General features: G+C 36.6%; 1 protein-coding gene across 6 annotated transcripts in view; it reads left to right on the top strand.

Annotated features, from left to right (window-relative positions):
• Nucleotides 1–18,281, top strand: part of LOC129279794 (adhesion G-protein coupled receptor G7-like) — a 54,566-nt gene that overhangs the window by 10,741 nt on the left and 25,544 nt on the right. For all 6 annotated transcript variants that reach the window (XM_054915855.2, XM_064112280.1, XM_064112282.1 and 3 more), the window contains exons 3-10: nucleotides 766–947; nucleotides 4,915–5,010; nucleotides 6,487–6,630; nucleotides 8,871–9,045; nucleotides 9,915–9,955; nucleotides 14,021–14,203; nucleotides 15,662–15,727; nucleotides 17,361–17,544. In XM_054915855.2, coding sequence (XP_054771830.2) covers nucleotides 766–947; nucleotides 4,915–5,010; nucleotides 6,487–6,630; nucleotides 8,871–9,045; nucleotides 9,915–9,955; nucleotides 14,021–14,203; nucleotides 15,662–15,727; nucleotides 17,361–17,544 — 1,071 coding nt within the window. The remainder of the gene's footprint in view (nucleotides 1–765; nucleotides 948–4,914; nucleotides 5,011–6,486; nucleotides 6,631–8,870; nucleotides 9,046–9,914; nucleotides 9,956–14,020; nucleotides 14,204–15,661; nucleotides 15,728–17,360; nucleotides 17,545–18,281) is intronic.

Below are 18,281 nucleotides of genomic sequence, written 5' to 3'. Positions count from 1 at the left end.
CGTACTTGTAAAAACGATTTAGATTCTATCGCTCTCCTTGTTCTTAACTACACAATGCTAAATCGTTACGTACAAAACTTAATTTCTAACAAAATGGTTATCCACAGTCATAATGGTTACTTCACTGATCTCATCCTTTAACAAATTAATCCGACGAACTGAAAAGCTTTAGCAACAACATGTACGCAAAATGATAACAAGAACGTAACAAGTTTGACAACTTTGAGTCCAATTTTATTATAAAATTAATGTTCAGTGCAACAATGGCTTTCAAACTTAGTCATGTTAGTAGGTTATCAGTCCTTTGGAAACATAGCTGGCTAGACTAGATTGCCATTAAGCCCAGCCGTTTTCAGCATCACGTATTCCGAATGCGTTTCCGGAGGTCTTCCCTTCTTCGGTGCAACAAACATCGTGGTGGTACTTGACAACGGTTGTGCGAATAGCAAGGTTTTTGGTTCAACACCCAGGCGCCTGTTCATGCGAACCGTCTGTGATCTCTGTCGCTTTCCTCACGCTTATTATCTGGTCTAAATATCTCCCGCTGACCTGCGCGGCTGGTCGTAAGTCTCCCGTATTACTGTCTTGCCGCGCATGACCGACTTTCTCACGGTCAAGCAACCTGCTCTCAGGCGAGTTTTCTTTTCTCTGCAACTGCAACGCAGTCCTAGTTGACCGGAAGTGGTTACACCGGTCGTTCAGTATTACGTTCGTACAATGATGAAAACGAGGTTTTACTTATCTTTCCCATGTCTTTACCGATAGGTGATGTCAGGAGTAAGAACTGCAGCTGTGTAATGCCGAAGCTCTATGACTGCCCTCAGGTTGATCTGTTCCTGAACCCTCTACCTGATGGTTGTTCCCTCTTCAAAGATGAGATGGCAGGACCGAATTTCTCCAATCTCAGCTGCGGAACGAGCGATACCTTCAATCCGTTACCTCATGGGGTATGTGTGTGTATGTGTGTGTATTTGAGTTTTGTCAGACGTGTATCAATCAGATATGATTATTTACGTCTGGGACCGACCTTTAACGTCACCATCCGAAAGACGGTAAATGTAAATCATTATTTACTTTGATTCGAGAGGGCGCTATATCTAAATCCGAATGGCTGGGAAATGCTACATTTGGGTACAAATGCATTCAATGTAGTATTGTAACGTTCGATGATACTTGAGTAATACTTCTCATTACTGCCCTTTTGCCAAATTTATATACAGGGTTTAATGTCATACACAGCTAACTTGGCATAATTGCCCCAACGTTGTGAAGTACCTGCCTGGCATAAATTAATTCTTTTAAATGTTTGCTCGATGTAAAAGGCCTGCTGGTTAATGTGGAACTCCCCTTTGCAAGCGCAAAGAGACTTTAAATTAACACGCAATGCGCTATACAAAAACTGAATAATTATTATTCATAGGTAAATCACATCATTCACCCTCAGAATTATGAATTAAAGTCTTTCTCGTAGTTGACCGAATTGTCGACCTCTTCGTCGACGTCAGTGCTGTCACGGATATAGTATTCACTGGAATATAATAAAACAGTGAAATCATAGTAAGTGGTAGCAGCAGGGAAAATAGTTCGAGGAGAATGAGGTGGTACGCATGGAACTAGCTGGTAGGATGTGTTATACCACTGTATAGAATTAGTAGAATAGCAGTAGTAGTAGTAGTAGAAGTAGGAGTAGTAGTAGTAGGAGGAGGAGGAGGAGGAAGAGGAGTAGTAGGAGTAGTAGAAGTAGTAGTACTAGGAGTAGTATATTAGTAGAAGTGGTAGTACTAGTAGTAATAGTAGTAGTAGTAGTAGTAGTAGGAGGAGGAGGAGGAGGAAGAAGAGTAGGAGGAGTAGGATGGGTAGGAGTAGTAGTAGTAGTAGTAGTATGGGTAGTAGTAGTACATAAGTGATCCCTGTAAATTGATGGATATGTATTCAGTCAGACTGCAGGTCCCAAGAAAGTGGCTTCTTTCATCCAAGTGATATTCATGACTTGAGATGTTTTGCATATTTAATGAGCTTGATGCGGACCAAAACACCTCTTTTCATTCAGTCATTGCTGCTCTAATTGTGCATCGAAATTCATGAATTTGGTACCATTGTAAAGAAGAAGAATCATTCTTTCAGGTCATGTGTTTGGATTTATTCAAATATTTTGTAATATAGGTTAAAATTTTGATCTAAAATATGCTACAAAATAAATATTTTCATCTGACAAAAGCTGATATTTTCACACTTTATTTTTGTTTGAGCCCAAATGATTTTTATATCATGATAAAGCTGAATATGTATGCTTTGAAATGATATAGGTTTTAAAATAAGAATTGGTTTAATCGGGTCAAGATCACATTTTTCATTTGCCAAGTACATAAAGCAGTTTGAAAACAAGAATACTGCACTCTGATTGGTCAAAGAGACCACACAATGGCAAATTCCAACGGTCCCAGTGCATGGGCTCGTGGGAAGGTCACACTTCCCATGTGGTAATCTCCTCAAATACCCCGCGCCTGTTGTTCTGTGAACCTTATCCAGCCAATCAGAACTCTGGATTTCATGCAAGTACAAAATTTCAGAAATCTCGTCTTGTACCTTGGTGGGAAAAGTGTGATCTTGACCCGATTAAAAGGTGCCGCATATCAAGAGTGGCATTGTGAGAAAGTACAGAAGTTCAGCTTTATGGTGATATAGATATCATTGAGGCTCAAAATAAAAAGTTTTGCACAATTTGCAAAAGAAAACAGAGGAAGAAAATTCAGTTTTGAGGCACATTTTCAGGCCAGAAATTTACTTATTTAACAAAATATTGTATACAAAATAAATGACCAATATGAAAGAGTAACTTTAACTCTATCTGATGGTGCAATAATATTTCATTTAACTTGAGGTTAAAACAGGTAAATTCTTAGAGAAAGAAAATCTCACGAATCACGAGATTTTGCAAGGAGGAGGATTCAGCCACGAGATGATTTGGATGAATCTGGCCTTTTTGCTCATTAGCATAGGGACCTGCGGTCTGACTGTATTATATATTTACCAGGGTTGGCACGTTTTAAACTGGGCGTTTTAAAACGCGTTTTAAAACGCGTTTTAAAGCACCGCATAGACTTGTGTGTTATAAATTGTCATGGTTAGATGAATGTGTTTTTTTAATACTTTTATTTTTTCAGCTAGGTGTATTATTGTCTTCTAACTAGCTAAAACTTTTTCTAACCACCACTGTTTTTCTCCTCTTTCTGTTTCCCCTCTCCATTGCTTTGTCAACTTACTTTCCTACCTGTTAAATTGTGCACATCAATCCATAAGAATAATCTCTTTTTAAAGGTCAAGTTCACCCCAGAAAAATGTTTATTTGAATAAATGGGGTAAAATCAAACAAGCATAACGCAGGAAATTTCATCAAAAGAGGATGTAAAAAAAGAAAGTTTTGACATTTTTGAGTATCGCATATTTTTTACAAAACAATGATATGCACAACTCAGTGACATGCAAATTAGACAGTCAATGATGTCCCTCACTCACTACTTCTTTTGTTTTTATTGTTTGAATCATATGATATTTCATTTTGTACATATTTGACGATAAGGACCAACTTGACTGAACCATATAGTATTAACCAATGTTAATTCCACCTGGAGGAATTCAGGGAGGAATAAATCGAGGTTTCACTGGACAATGAGGAGAAAATTTGAATATTTCACATTTCATATGATAAAATACAGAAGAAATAGTGAGTGAGTGATGTCATCAGTCTCCTCATTTACATACTGATCAGGATGTGCATTTAAACGTTTTGTTAAATTAAGTAAAACTTTAAAATGTCAGTACTTTCTTATTTTACATCCGATTTTGATGAATTTCTCAGTTATGCTTGTTTAATTTTTCTCTCTTTATTCAAATCAACTTTTTGTTGGGCTCGACTTGTCCTTTAACAAACATATTTTAGTGTTCTGCTCACATTTTGGACAGGGAAAAAAACACTATTAGAAATAAACTCAAATAAACGTAATAGTAGTACTTAAATGAAGTGGAAGTGTTGCACAAGCATAACAATATTTTACAAATAGACTATACAACTGACATCTTACTCTTGAGGAACATGTGATAGCAGGTGAAAATTTGCAATTCGTTAAGATGTAGAAAAGTACTTTAAACAGTATAAGAAAATCAGCTAGCAAACTTTAACCCTAACAGTGCTAGGAGACCTTAATTGCCCCCTCAAAAATATATATGATAAATCCATAACATGACAAGGTCACGTCATATCGTTTGACCATTTTTGGGATGCACGTATGGGTATGCGGTTATATGTCTAATATGTCTAATATGCATTTGATCAGAATTCCTCAATTAATAAAAATAAGCAGATCAAAGGTTTATTTATAGATTTTAAACTAATCTTGTATTTCATGCACTAAAATTGGCGTAATTGGTTCAAATGAAATAAAGCATATTGATAAGCATTGAAAATCCATAGACAATGTCATTTTCTACCATTGTGCAAATTCTTGTCGCCCCCCCCCCCCCTTTAGATTAACAAGACTCAAAATATCCAGGGACTACATGTACTTGTACAATGAATGAGGATTAATTTTATAAAATGTATACTTACATGTAGTTCAGTGTTTTTTTTTTTTAATAATTCAATTTCTATTTTGTTTGTAATTGGGGAAATATCAACTTTTATATTGAAAATTCAGTAAGAAAATTGTAGTCTTCTCTTACTTACTCAAAAAATGAGCAAAGAACATCAAGAGCTTAAATCATAATGTATAGTTTAATCGATTTACAAAAAAAAGTGTATAATTCGTTGAAAAAAAAAGATTTAAAGCGTTTTTAAAAAATAAAAAACCGTTTTATTTGTTTTTTTAATAAAAACAGTTTTTCATTACAACCCTAATATTTACATTCTTGATAAAGGTATCCTTCATAGCTAATGGCAAGTGGATCGAGTTCGAGAACGAAGCTTGCAACGAGGAATTCTACTTCATTGTCGATCTTGATGGAGGAAAACTGGTAAGATCTTGATTTCATTATTCAGTTATAGATGTGCGAGTGAGCATGAGTGTTGGTGTCGGTGTGCGGATGGACGAATGAGTGGGAGATATTTGTTGATTGAAGAATGAATTGCAAGAGAGGCTATTAAGTTAATTTATTTTGTAATTACTTGAAAGAAGTGAGCACAAATATTGCAAGAGTGATAAAAAAGACATATTACCCCAAAATTGAATGGATTAATCCCTACTGGAAAGAATAACGTGTACCACAGAGAGTACTACAGTGTAGTGTGTTCAAAGTGTGGAGCACGATGTGAAATCACCTTCACATGGTTAAATTTGAGCATTTCAACAGTGTGAATCACACATTCACTTAGCCAATCATGTGAACACGCAGTGAACAATCACACTGTCGAGTTGTCCACAGTGTGAAAATATCTTCACACCGAGCATTTTAACAGTGTGAATGATATTTAAAAATATGACCACAATGTGATCACACTGTGTAGTATTGTTTTCTTTCCAGCAGGGATGAGCGAGTGAGTTCAATTGTTTATTGAGTGAATGAGTGTTTGAAAGAGTGAGTGAGTGAGTGAGTGAGTTAGTGAATGTGTGAGTGAGAGAGAGCTGGTGAATGTTTAAGTGAGTGAGTGAATGAGCAATTGAGTGAGTGTTGGTGTGAGAGTGCAAGTGTGGGTGTGTGCGTGGTGAGGATGTGTTAATGAATGTGAGAGTGAGTGGGTGTTTGAGTGAGTGTGTGACTGAGCGGGTGGGTGGGGGAGCGTGTGAGCGGGTGAGTTTTTGAGTGAGAGCGAGTGTGTAGTGAGTGGGCGAGTGAGTGTAAGTGGGTTAGTGAACGTGGGTATAATCGGGTCAATGGGATAGCTTGTGAGTGTTTTGAATTGAAAAGTAAGCTTATTATGTGAAAGATGTTGAGCTTAGTGGGTTCAGAATTTGTGAGTGAGTGAATAATGTGGGTAAAATAATGACTAAGTCAGTGAGGGGTGAGTGTGGATGCATTTAAACTGTGTGTGCTTGGAAACACAGAAACTGGGGAAAGTATGCTGTACATGTATATGTATGTGTGGGGGAAAACACAAAAGGTGCTAAGAGTGTGGGTGATGGGTGTGCCAGAAATTTGATGAGTATGCAAGTGATGATCGAGTGAGTGTAACACCATTTATCAGAGTAGCCAACTTATATCTAGCCTTAAGACAAGGCCCGTGTCTGATATGACGCGTAAATAAAACACTGGGCGACTATTAAGGAAAAGACCTATCGCTCAAACCGTGGTGAACGAGCCAGCCATCTGTGGTCGTTTGATCTTGCGCTCATCTGGGTTCCACCAGTTCTCTCCTTCGACCGCTCATCTCGTTTCAGCCACTTTTTGACGGAGAATATTACCAAGTCACGAGGCCTTGTCAGAAGGCTAGCTTTTATCATGCATGTTTTGTGACTAAAAGTTAGCCAATCAAATGGAAATGTTTGTCTACAGGTGAAGACTGTGAGGCTGGAGGATATGGCCCCTACTGCTACTTCCGGTCACAATGTGAGCTTCGAGTTCGCCTATGGGTACACTGTCCCGTGCACCGATCAACCCACCATCAATACCCTCCTCTGGCAGTACATCACCCCAGTGGTACGTATCAGCATATTTGTTTTCACTACCTTAAAACAATGGGGAATTTCACCCCGACGAAAAGTTTGTTGTAAAAATACAAGAAAAAATGATTAAAAAGTATTGGTCAAGGTTAGAGGAAAATCCATCACAGATTAAGAAAGTTTTTGATAGATTTTGATATATATATATATTTTTTTGGGGGGGTTGCTACATCATCTGCGAGCAGTTTCTCCATATGGTATATAAAAAAAAAATCATAAATTTATTTTTTTATGGTTCATGATGACTACATTAGGGTTTTTTTCCAGTTTCAGGACAGGGTTTGAATTATAATTTGTCAGTTGATGCACTGCAGGTACAATCAAAAATCTTTTTTCAATTTTTGCTTCTTTTTTTTAAATGGTATTTCTATGAATTTTAGTACAAGTTATATGGGAAAGCTGTTAGCATATGAAGTCACAATTAACAAAATAACCCTAAATACATACATGTAGTTTTTCAATCTTTGATGGATTTCCTTCAAACCTTCATTCAAAATATTATTTTAATCTCTCTCTCTCATGCAGCTTTTTGTGTAATCATGATTGCACACCGTTAACTCAATCAGGAATCACCTGACATTTTTAAAGCTAATGGGTTATTTAAAGAGAAATTCCAGTAGTTGCAGTAAACACTGATTTCATGAGAAAGTCTGTAAAACCAGGCTTAATTGTCAGTATATCATCGAGGATCTAGATCTGGTACAGTTACATAAACTGAACTTTGTGAAATCTTGAAATCTACGCTGAATAATGTTCAGACTGAACTTCCCAAACACAGATAAGCGCACGTGGGACAGTGTATAATTATTGCTTTGAGCGTCGGGCCCGACGCTCTACCCGAATCCTGTGCTTATTTGCTGATTTCTCAGCAATTACACAATTTCTTCCAGAATCCTTTGGCGCATGCGTTTTATTTATACAAACAGACACTTTGGTGGTCATTTCATTGGATTCTGTGCGAACTCATTTTGATATCGTTACCAAAACTAGCATTTACCTTTAATATCTGCGATAAGATGGCTGCGCTTTTGGACGCTAAAGTGAACACTTTATGCTATGGAGGAAAACAATCACCTTTTATCTATTACGAAGCATAGAATGTTGATTATGGAATCATTATTTTTTAGGGTTTCTTCTTGGAGTAATGTTGCATGCTCTGGCAGTCACACAGTGCAGATTTTTTAAAACTTCCACGAAGTTACTTAATCCTCTTAAAACTCGAAAGTTAAAAGCTGTACATAGTTTTAAACATCACCCGCTGATGTTGGGAGACGTCAAATACACTATGTGCGTTGTGAAGTTTGAATATAACGCAAAAAGGTGTCGAGATTTTCGAGATAACAAACAAAACCAATATCATAACGCTCGTGAATATTATAGGATATATTGGATCTGTGATTACATACATGTATTATTCCATTTAGACTCCATGAATCTCCAAAGAAGTAGAGGGATCAGCTAAGAGAAAGAGAGAGGGTTTGGTGTAGTCTTTAAACACAACACCGACATGTTTAGATTTAAAATAATTTCTTCCGATGTTTTTTTTTTATATTGATGTAAATTGCTTGTATTCCTGATTGAATAAAACAATGAAAACTTCGATTTTTTTTTTTAAAACATGTTGTATGAAGATTTACCCATATGATGCCTAGTGATTTAAGATGACCTTGTGACTTTTTTTTTCTTTCAATCTTTATTGATCAAAAAATAAATCACAGTACAAATCAAACAAATCAACAAGCTATTTACATGATTAAACAGAGCAGCACTTACGTACATGTAGGTATATACTTGTCAAGACAGATACATAAAACAAATTAGATATCAAATCTCCACTTTTTAAAATGTACAGGTAATTTACCATTTTTTCTTCGCCAAAACATATTCAATATCCTGATGACCTTGTGACTTCAGACAGTACGCGTCAAAACCTAATTTCCACTGTCGTGCAATGCGTTACGATTGGCCTTTCTGCTGATCGCAACATTTTTAACCATCAAGTTTTGTGTGTGCGGGTGTGCGTGTGTGTGTGTGTACAAACAAAACGATTACAACGACCGACCTTGAAGATCTGATGAGATCTGACACGATCATTACGATTACACCACGATTTAGACCACGATTTCAATCGTAGCTCGAGTCGTAACAGCGGGAACTAGGTTTTAGGTGAAATGAAAAAGCGTGCAGTTTGTATCATTGTTATCACCATGGATACAGGAATATGCCGAAGGTGATGATCTGTCAATAGTTTGGAATCGTCTCAACTTCACGGATGATGTCTTCACCCACAATGAGACCAAGTACTTCAAGGCATCCTATCTCTTCATCCATTTCATGTGGATCCCGATCAATAGTAGGTTCAGACTGTCTATGACTGGCTGCAACGAAATTGGTAAGATGCCGTTGGAGAGGATCCAGGAAGGGGCACACACCCCTTCCTCCCCCTCCTTGCCTTTGTTTAAAATTAAAATATTTTCTGTCTGCGGTACTTTCTTGCATGTAGACCCTATGGCCCGTATTCTGAAGTCAGGTTTAACTTAGACCACGGTCTAACTCTGTGCTAAAATTATTGGGAGCCAAAAATTCAACAACAACAAATGTTTATGCTGTATTTGTTTTTTACTATTTTGTTTCCTTTTTGCTTTCATAATGAGGAAAAATGCTTCAGTTTTCATTCCAATACAATTATGAACAGTTTGGGTGTCATATGAGTTAATAAATTGGATGTGTACTGTTGGGGATTTGTGTCCCAATTGGTTATCCATAGTTAAACCACAACTTTATTCAAGGGTTTAATTCAAACCCGAGTTCAGAATACTAGCCTATGTCTGAAATTTAAAAAAAAAATCGTAAAATATGAATAACAGTGATTGGGGAGTTGTACAAGTGTGACATCGTATAGAGTCACACACATCGTACATGCTGTTCGCATTGCCAATCGGAGGATTCCACATCATTAGTGATCTCATCATTCAAATGTTCATGAGGTTTTTATAATTCCTTTATTTTTTTCTAAAAATTGCATTGATTATTCTCTCTGATTGTTCTGTTTTCACACGAGCTCACAGCCCCGTCCCATGGTTTCACCCTCCTTTCATAATTTTAATTTATTTCATAATTTCCAGATGACCTAAAGAAATTGGAGTAGTGTTTGCAGATATTTGTTAGACATGGAGTTAATTTTTAATGTTTTTAGATAGATCTGTAATCATAAATATTTGAAATATATCATTGTTTGAATGTTTGTTAACTTTCTTTCAGGCAAGGACATAGACCCAGCTCTGGATTACCTCAATAACTTGGTAATAGATAATTATTCTACTTTTCTCCCCCTAGATGAATTGACAATGACAAAATTTAAGCACTTTAATTAATCAAAACAAGGGCAGAATAAGGTTAATAACAGCCGTATCTCTATGTTGAATTTGCGTTAAGATGATAAGTCGAGTACTTTTGATTGGTTTTAATATTTCACAGTTATAAAGTAAAAGCCAATATTGTATCGATGTTCGTTGATTTACCAATTTGGGCAAAAGACAGTAATTAGCACGCTTTTTATTTAGAATGCATGCATGAATAGTATTCGTTGACTCCACTTCAATGTAATAGGAAAATCAATCTTACCTGCTTACGATCAATCGTAAAGGTATTGTTTGTTTAATTCCCATATACTTACAACTGGTATCAATTACAGAATTGATTTCATTTATATGTTGCAGCTCACATTTCTAATTCGAGTATTTTGTGCAGTGTCATTTTTATGTGACATCATAATCACGTCGTCATGTGTTTGTATTGGTATATATTACAAAGTCAAATTGGTGTATAGTTTAGCTACCAGTAACGTTCTATTCGCCTGTCCTAGCTCAAATGATATTTTGAATCTATTTGCCGTTTTGTTGGAGTTATTGTGGTGTTTTGCCGTGCACTGCTGTTGTCTCACTTTAAAATTCACGATTTTATCGGTTTGTAGTTTTGTGGAAGTTTCAATGTATTATTCGCACACTATCGTAATAAAGCATTGTATAGATAGATTGTTTACTTTTAATATTCAGATTTCATTTTGCACATCACTTAATTGAATTAAATGTATGACAAACCCAAAGGGGAGCAATTCGTAAGTATCATTTTGTACCCATGAATTTCCTTCATTCCTGGGTATAATGAGGGGCTTAAATTTCTAGTGAATGAATAATAATGTGAAAATGATAGTAAACGCTAGAGGATACCCACTTACAATCATGTATTCTAGTATTCTTTAAGGACAAGTCTACCCCAACAAGAACTTGATTTGAATAAAAAGAGAAAAAATTAACAAGCATAACACTGAAAATTTCATCAAAATCGGATGTAAAATAAGAAAGTTATGGCATTTTAAAGTTTCGCTTCATTTCACAAAACAGTTGTATGCACATCTCGGTCGGTATGCAAATGAGGAACTGATGACATCACTCACTATTTCTTTTGTATTTTATTATATAAAATATGAAATATTTTTATTTTCTCGTCATTGTCATGTGAAATGAAGTTTCATTCCTCCCTGAACACGTGGAATTCCATTATTTTAACATTTTGTGCTTCAGGCAAGGAGGTCCTAATCGTCAAATTCGTAACAATTGAAATATTGTATAATTCAAACAATGAAAAACAAAAGAAATAGTGAGTGAGTGAGTGAGTGAGTGACATCATCGACTCTCTCATTTGGATGTAACTGGCTCGTTCATATAACTATTTTGTAAAAAATAAGCGAAACTTTGAAATGTCATAACTTTCTTATTTTACATCCGATTTTGATGAAATTTTCAGCATTGTGCTTGTCTGATTTTTCTCTATTGATGCAAATCAACATTTTTCTGAAGTGGACTTGACCTTTATTAACAATCAGCAATTATCTGAAATGCTTTTTATCTGAAGAATGAATTATAAATTGTTCAATTAAGTTTGTAGATCAGTGCGAAACTTCGTAAATATAGCATCAATCTATTTCACTTTACATTGTTTTCCCTGAATAAGGTTTCGAAGTAACTCTCAATCTATTCTTAGCAATCAAGTCCAGATCGTAGGGGCTTGGGTAATTTCAATTTCCATGCGATTTCGTGAGAGGATAGTCGGTCACTTAATGGGGGCAACCCTCTCCTTTATAGCCCGCTGTGCAAAATTCGAGATTCGAAGAGGACCCCCCCCCCCCCTCCCCTGCAGATCGCCGCCCGTTTATATTACAAAGTTAATAGTCATGAAGCGTTAAAAGTAGTAATGATGAGTATTGTAATAGTTATTATAATAATAAGATATCACTCAGAATAGTACACCCTTAAAAAAAGTTTACCCAATATTAGGTAAAATAGGAACATGCATGCTTATTGGGTAAAAGGATACCAAATATTGGGTAAATTTTACGCAATGTTGCGTTGAAATTTACCATTCAAACATGCATTTTGCCTAATATTGGGAGGAAAATGACCCAGGAAACATACATGTTCCCTTTCTGTTCGATATTGGATAAATTTTTACTCTTTTGTTTTTAGAGTGTAATTATCATGATGATAATCATAATCATCATATTAATATCCATTGCGATAACTGTAATATTCATTATGATGATATTGCATTAAAGTCCAGTCTTCCTCATTTAATTTTACGATGCAAAATCATTGCTACGAAAAGTGGGTCTTTTTTTTTTTTACTGTTCAAATACTAGTCATATCGCAATGCATTGTAATATACAAGAAAGTCGATCAAAACACGGAGCGACACTAAAAAAGGTTTCCATGACAATCGCTGGCATTGGCATGATAAAAAGAGCAATAGGTGAAGTGGACAGGAGAAATTGACGAGGTTGTTCAATGCATTAAGCTGATTGGAATCGCTATCTTTTTCGATATGATAATTACTTGAGTACCAATAAAAGTCACACTCCAATGATGTTATCTTCAGTATTGAGACCTGTCAAATCCTTTTATATTGCCTTGATCTTTTAATTATTTATTACCATTTTTGTAGAAAGGAAATGGTTCTCCTCACCTCGCGTACTCTACGTTTAATACTAAACCCTCCAACATGTCCAAAGTCGCAAATTCGGGATGCATAATACTCATCAATCCAGTTGAGATACTCAGTTTATTTTAACACGATAACAGATCATAGGAATATGAGATCTGTCAAGTTACTGTCGTCCATATAAATTTAGCAATCGCAATGATAAGTTTTTCGATCGTCCATATGAATTTAGCAATCGCAATGATAAGTTTTTCGATCGTCCATATTTTTTTATTTATTTTTTTTTGTGTGTGTTAATGAGAGAAAAATAGCCTCTTTACTTCAACGATGTCATGGTTCGGTCTCACATTTATATCTAAAATTTGCACCACCAAAAGACAATATCCGTGCTTTTCGACTTACACTCCTCAAGCGAAAACGCAAGCAAAACTGCAGAAAGGAAACATTATATAGAGAAAATAACAAGTATCAGTCATGCGCTGATTTAAAGGAAAGGAGTTAAATTTCAAAACAAAAATTCCAAGAACATCCCCTCCTGAATTAATAACAGTGCCTAAGTATGATTGCTGCCATCACCAATAATACAAGTGTATAGGCGTGCAACATAATAATGTCTTTAAGATTACGGGTATGAAAAACATTCCTTTTCAAGGAGTTGAATTAAAATTCGTTGGTTATGTTCGAAGCTGCATTTCCCCTTTCCATCGCGCTTAAGATTTATTTGTTACGAACAATAAACGAGAAGATATAAGAAAAATTGACGATATTTTGCCAAAATAATGTTTAGAGGTTTGATGGCAAAAGTCATCGTTTTATTGAAGTATCGCATTTTACTGTTTCCCTCCTACATGTACGTATCCTTCGTTAAATGGACTGTTGTCCCACCATAGTGCCCCGTTGATATCTTATATTTATCTTATCATTCCTATTTCATTAGTACTCTTCTCATAACCATTATTAATACATATTATTTTTAAAAATTTCAATTAACATCTCTAATTTGCTTTCATGATTATTCTTCTGTTTCGGGGGCATTCTTCGCCTCCTACCCATTCTGTTTTCACTTCTCTTTCTTTTGTTCTTTCTTTCTGTCCTGTCTCCCTTCCTTCCTTCGTTCCTTCCTTTCTTCCTTTCTTTCTTTCATCCTTTCTTTCTTTCCTTCTTTCTCTCCACTGTGTTCCCACCCCCACCCCAATCCCCCTCTCTCCTTATCGCTATATCTTTCTATCAAGCCCTCATCATTTTTTTTCTCTCTCTCTCTCTCTTTCTCTCTCTTTCTTTATCATCCATGGTATGATTCCTATTTTGCATATCGTCATCATCCTCCTGCCCGCCCCCTCGCTCTTTACCTATCCCCCACTATCTTCCAGCTCAGCGTCACCAACGACACCCTAGAGATCGCCGAGGGTATCATGGTGTCCAGTCCTTCCCTTCGATCACGGAACAACCTGACCGATGACGAGGTCGCCCTCTTCCTCGACGCCTTTGAACTCTTCGAGAATAAATCCCTCGACCTTTCCAACAAAACGGAGCTAGCACAAAATCTTACACAGGTGAGTTCATCCTCAATCCTACAGCCACACCGGCGAAATTAATTGCTAATTTGAAAGCGGAATCCTGATTGGTTCCTAGTCAGTCTACTGAGCAAAATGAGCATGTAACGATGACCTTGATAGGCCACTCAATCGTCAATCTTTGTGTTACTGGGCCAAGACCAATCAAAGCTACCATGTCAATTTCCAATGACCATACTTTCGATCGCTTTTTAGAGTGTTTTGATGGTGTGACTAGGGCACAGGACAAATTACCAATTCGTCCACTCACCACATCGGTGAGTCCTTCGTTTATTCTAGTGCCATTCCGTCTATCAACATTTCGTCTATCTACCATTTGGTCCAATCATCACTTTGTCGAATCACCAGTTCGTCTATGATCATTTCATCTCATAACCAGTTGGTCAAACATTCGACTTATTTTCACTCCTTTTACCAAATTAACACTTAGTCTAATTAGACCAAATGGTTTATGGACTGCATGGCTATTGGCCTAACTGGTTAGGCCTATTAGAAGAAATGGTGAGTGGACGAAATGGCAATCAGGCCATGTGGATACTGGACGAACTGATGATAGACCAAATGATAGTAGACGAGTTGGCAATTGGACGAATTGGGCCAAATGAAAATAAACTAAGCACAATACATGTATTCGCATGCATTTGATATTCAGGATTGGGCACTATTTATTTATTTATTTATTTCTGATATTTTGACAGGGTAGCCCATTTACCAATAAGTAGTGGTCTTCCATGGGGCCCTGAATAACAATAAACATATTTACAAAATGCATAACGTATGTACAGAATGTTACGGCATTAAGAATATTCAGTGATTGAAGTTTGCCTAGCTCGGAGTGATGAGAAGTGCCCGTCTGGACGGAGTTACTCCGACCTACCTCGACCAAGGAGGTAGGTCGGAGTAACCCTGTCCAAACGTGCACTTCTCCTACCTTTTCTCCGACTGGGCTTCCTCTGAGCCCAGTTCCACCGACCAAAATAGCCTACGATTGGGTGATGACAAGATTAAGGGTTTGGAATGTGAATCGATTCATAATATAATTTTACTACGGTAATGATCCAACGCCTGAACGAGGCTATCATGAAGCCGCCTATCGGGGTAATACAAAAATGAAATAAAATAAAACGCCGAACAAAAACTAAACAAAAAATTAACGTTGTTATAAAATTAGATTCTGATGTTGGCGTAGAGGTTTATATAACGTGCAAACGTAATATATAATTTCCTGTACATTTCTTTCGTTCTTCTCTATAATGTTTTCTTGTTCGTGAAATTTTTGGGGCAGTTCTTGGAGGAACCCCCCCCCCAAAAAAAAAAAAAATAATAATAATAATAATAATAATAATTACAAATAAATAAATAAAAAATACGCCTCATATCTATAGCACAATGGTCGTAGGCATAAATTAACTTCCTTCCAATATTGCTTTATTACAGGGATTGGCTGAAGTCGCCTCGAAGATTGTGGGTGCTATATCGTCCGCCATCATACCACAAGAAAATGTAAGTAACCATGGGAACGCATAAAACAGTTCGTGCCAAGTTGAATAAAAAAATAGCTCGTTGTAGACACAAGCTGGAGCCGTACGTATACTATAGAGCAAACTTTAGTAAATCAGTGAAGAGTATGAAATAAGGTCAATGTTATGCGTAGGCCTATATTAGTATAAATATAACTATCGGTTGTCATAATAATGAATGGTGTGCTTAAAAGAGTCTAAACTGTTTCATCTTTATCATATTGACTTGATTTACTGTTTTACTTATTCTGTATTTTGTTAAAAACGAAATTAAACGTTGTCATAGTAAACGAAACGAAATAAAATAAAAAGATATGAAACGTTATGACATGGCGTGAAATAAATCAAATTAGATTAAATTGAATTAAATTGAATGAAACGAAAGGAAATAAAGCAAAATAACGGGGAATGACATGACAAGAAATTAAATGATTTCAATTTATATATGACATTTTCGAAAGGAATCGGGGACGAATAGTTCAAATCACTATTTTGTCTTATAATTGAAACTGAAAAGAAAATTCTATTCTGACCGCAAAGTAGATTTCATTTAAACAGAAGAAAATATATAGAAAGCAAAATAAACCACGACCACAAAGAATGATCGCAAAAGAAATGCAATCCGTACAGACATACACGATTGAAATTTTGAAATTGTTGGGGCAAAATCTGTGTGACGTCATTTACTGCATAAGAATAGATATCCCAAACTGTATTGGCATTCGAAATTCAAACCTTCTTGATCAATTTGTATTTTCATAGAGGCCTGTGTGAAAACTGAGTCATTTTCAATTTTTGACATGAGAAAAAGTGGCATTTTAAGAAATGAAAAAATGACAAATAAAATTCACCACAATCTTTGATTTTTTTCAAGCATTACAGAAATAATTTCTTGATATTAAGAAATTAGTCATTGGTATGAAAAAAGGGTATTAATGTCAAGAATTGCATATTTGAATTCAATAATGGCTTTTTACGCCAACACTTACGATAAATCGTCAAGGGTCCCGTTTTATGAAAACTTGTTATAATGACAAATGCACAATACTTTTCTCGGCCAATCAGACTGAAGGATTTCAGTAGCTTTTAATAGTTATTGCTGATTTGTTATTTTAACAAGTTTTATCGAACGGGCCCCATACATTTCATTAAACAAATGGTCAAAAAAGTGCCAAATACAAGCCAAATACCAAATAAAAACTATAATGATAATCATTGATTTTTTATCGTATACGTGCTAATATCGTATACGTGGGTGCGTCGTGGTCTAGTGGTTCTGACTCTTGCCTTTGAAACAGAGGGTCGTGGGTTCAAATCGTAGCCATGGCGTGTTTTCCTTCAGCAAGAAATTTATCCACACTGTGCTGCACTCGACCCAGGTGAGGTGAATGGGTACCCGGCAGGAATGATTCCTTGAATGCACTGAGCGCCGGTGATGGTAGCTCGAGCTAAAGCCGGGGTAATAATAGCAGCGCTTTGTATCCTCTGGCAAAAAGCGCTTTATAAATCCAGCTATCATTATTATTATTATTATTAAGAGCTTAAGCGAAAATTATTGACACAACTTAAAATGAATTGCTCAGGAGTGACAATTCATTAACCATTCTTCTTCACAGGAAGGATATGCATACACCACCCCAGCTGGGCCTTACACGACAGCGGCTAATACAGATAGTACGAATGAAGATCACCGTATTGCAGATCAACAGGCTAAAGCCGTTCTGGCCATCGAACAGGCGATCGGGGTCGTCACTGCCCGGGCTGGCAATGCCACCATCGTCGCTGTAACGGAGAATGTTGGTGAGTGGAATGCGTTATCGAGATTCGATAATGGAACTGTGAACAGGAATTGATAGTCCTGTTTTGATGGTGGTCATGATTGATAATGATGTAGGCCTAATGATGATGATGATGATGGTGATGATAATGATAATGACGATTATGAAGGTGAGGATGATTTTGTTGCTGGTGACAGTGGTGGTGATGAGGGTGATCGACGTTGGGGATGATGCTAATGTTGGTGATGATGGTGATATTATGATGATGACGACGATGATAATGTTGGTGATGATGGTGATATATAAGATGACGATGACGATGATGTTGGTGATGATTTTGACGGTGGGCATGACCGTACGAAGACGGGAGGAGGGCAAGTGGGTAGATCCCACTTCAAATTCCTACTGAAAATTTTCACAAAATCTCTCGAAATCCCTTAATTTTGCTGTTGGGAAATGCAAAAGCGCCCGATATAATGATGATGACGCCACGTTGATGATGATGTTAATAGTGATGGTGATGACGATGAGGCCACTAATGTTGACCAGGGCGCTGTCTCGTCAAGTACCCAGAAATTGGTAATCCTTTGGGTTTGCTGCTGTTCCTAAAAGAAGTCGCTGGATGAATACTACAGATTTCTTTAATTATCCACTTGATCACTGGCGGATCCAGGGGGCACAGTCGGCCCGTGCCCCCCCCCCCCCCCCTCTGAGAAGCAAAATAAACATTAGTAATGTAAAAGTTTCGTCAAAACATAA

This window comes from Lytechinus pictus, chromosome 17, assembly GCF_037042905.1.
Source record: "Lytechinus pictus isolate F3 Inbred chromosome 17, Lp3.0, whole genome shotgun sequence".
Lineage (NCBI taxonomy): Eukaryota > Metazoa > Echinodermata > Echinoidea > Temnopleuroida > Toxopneustidae > Lytechinus > Lytechinus pictus.
The sequence above is the reverse complement of the archived record's forward strand: the minus strand, read 5'-3'. Positions and strand labels throughout refer to the sequence as shown.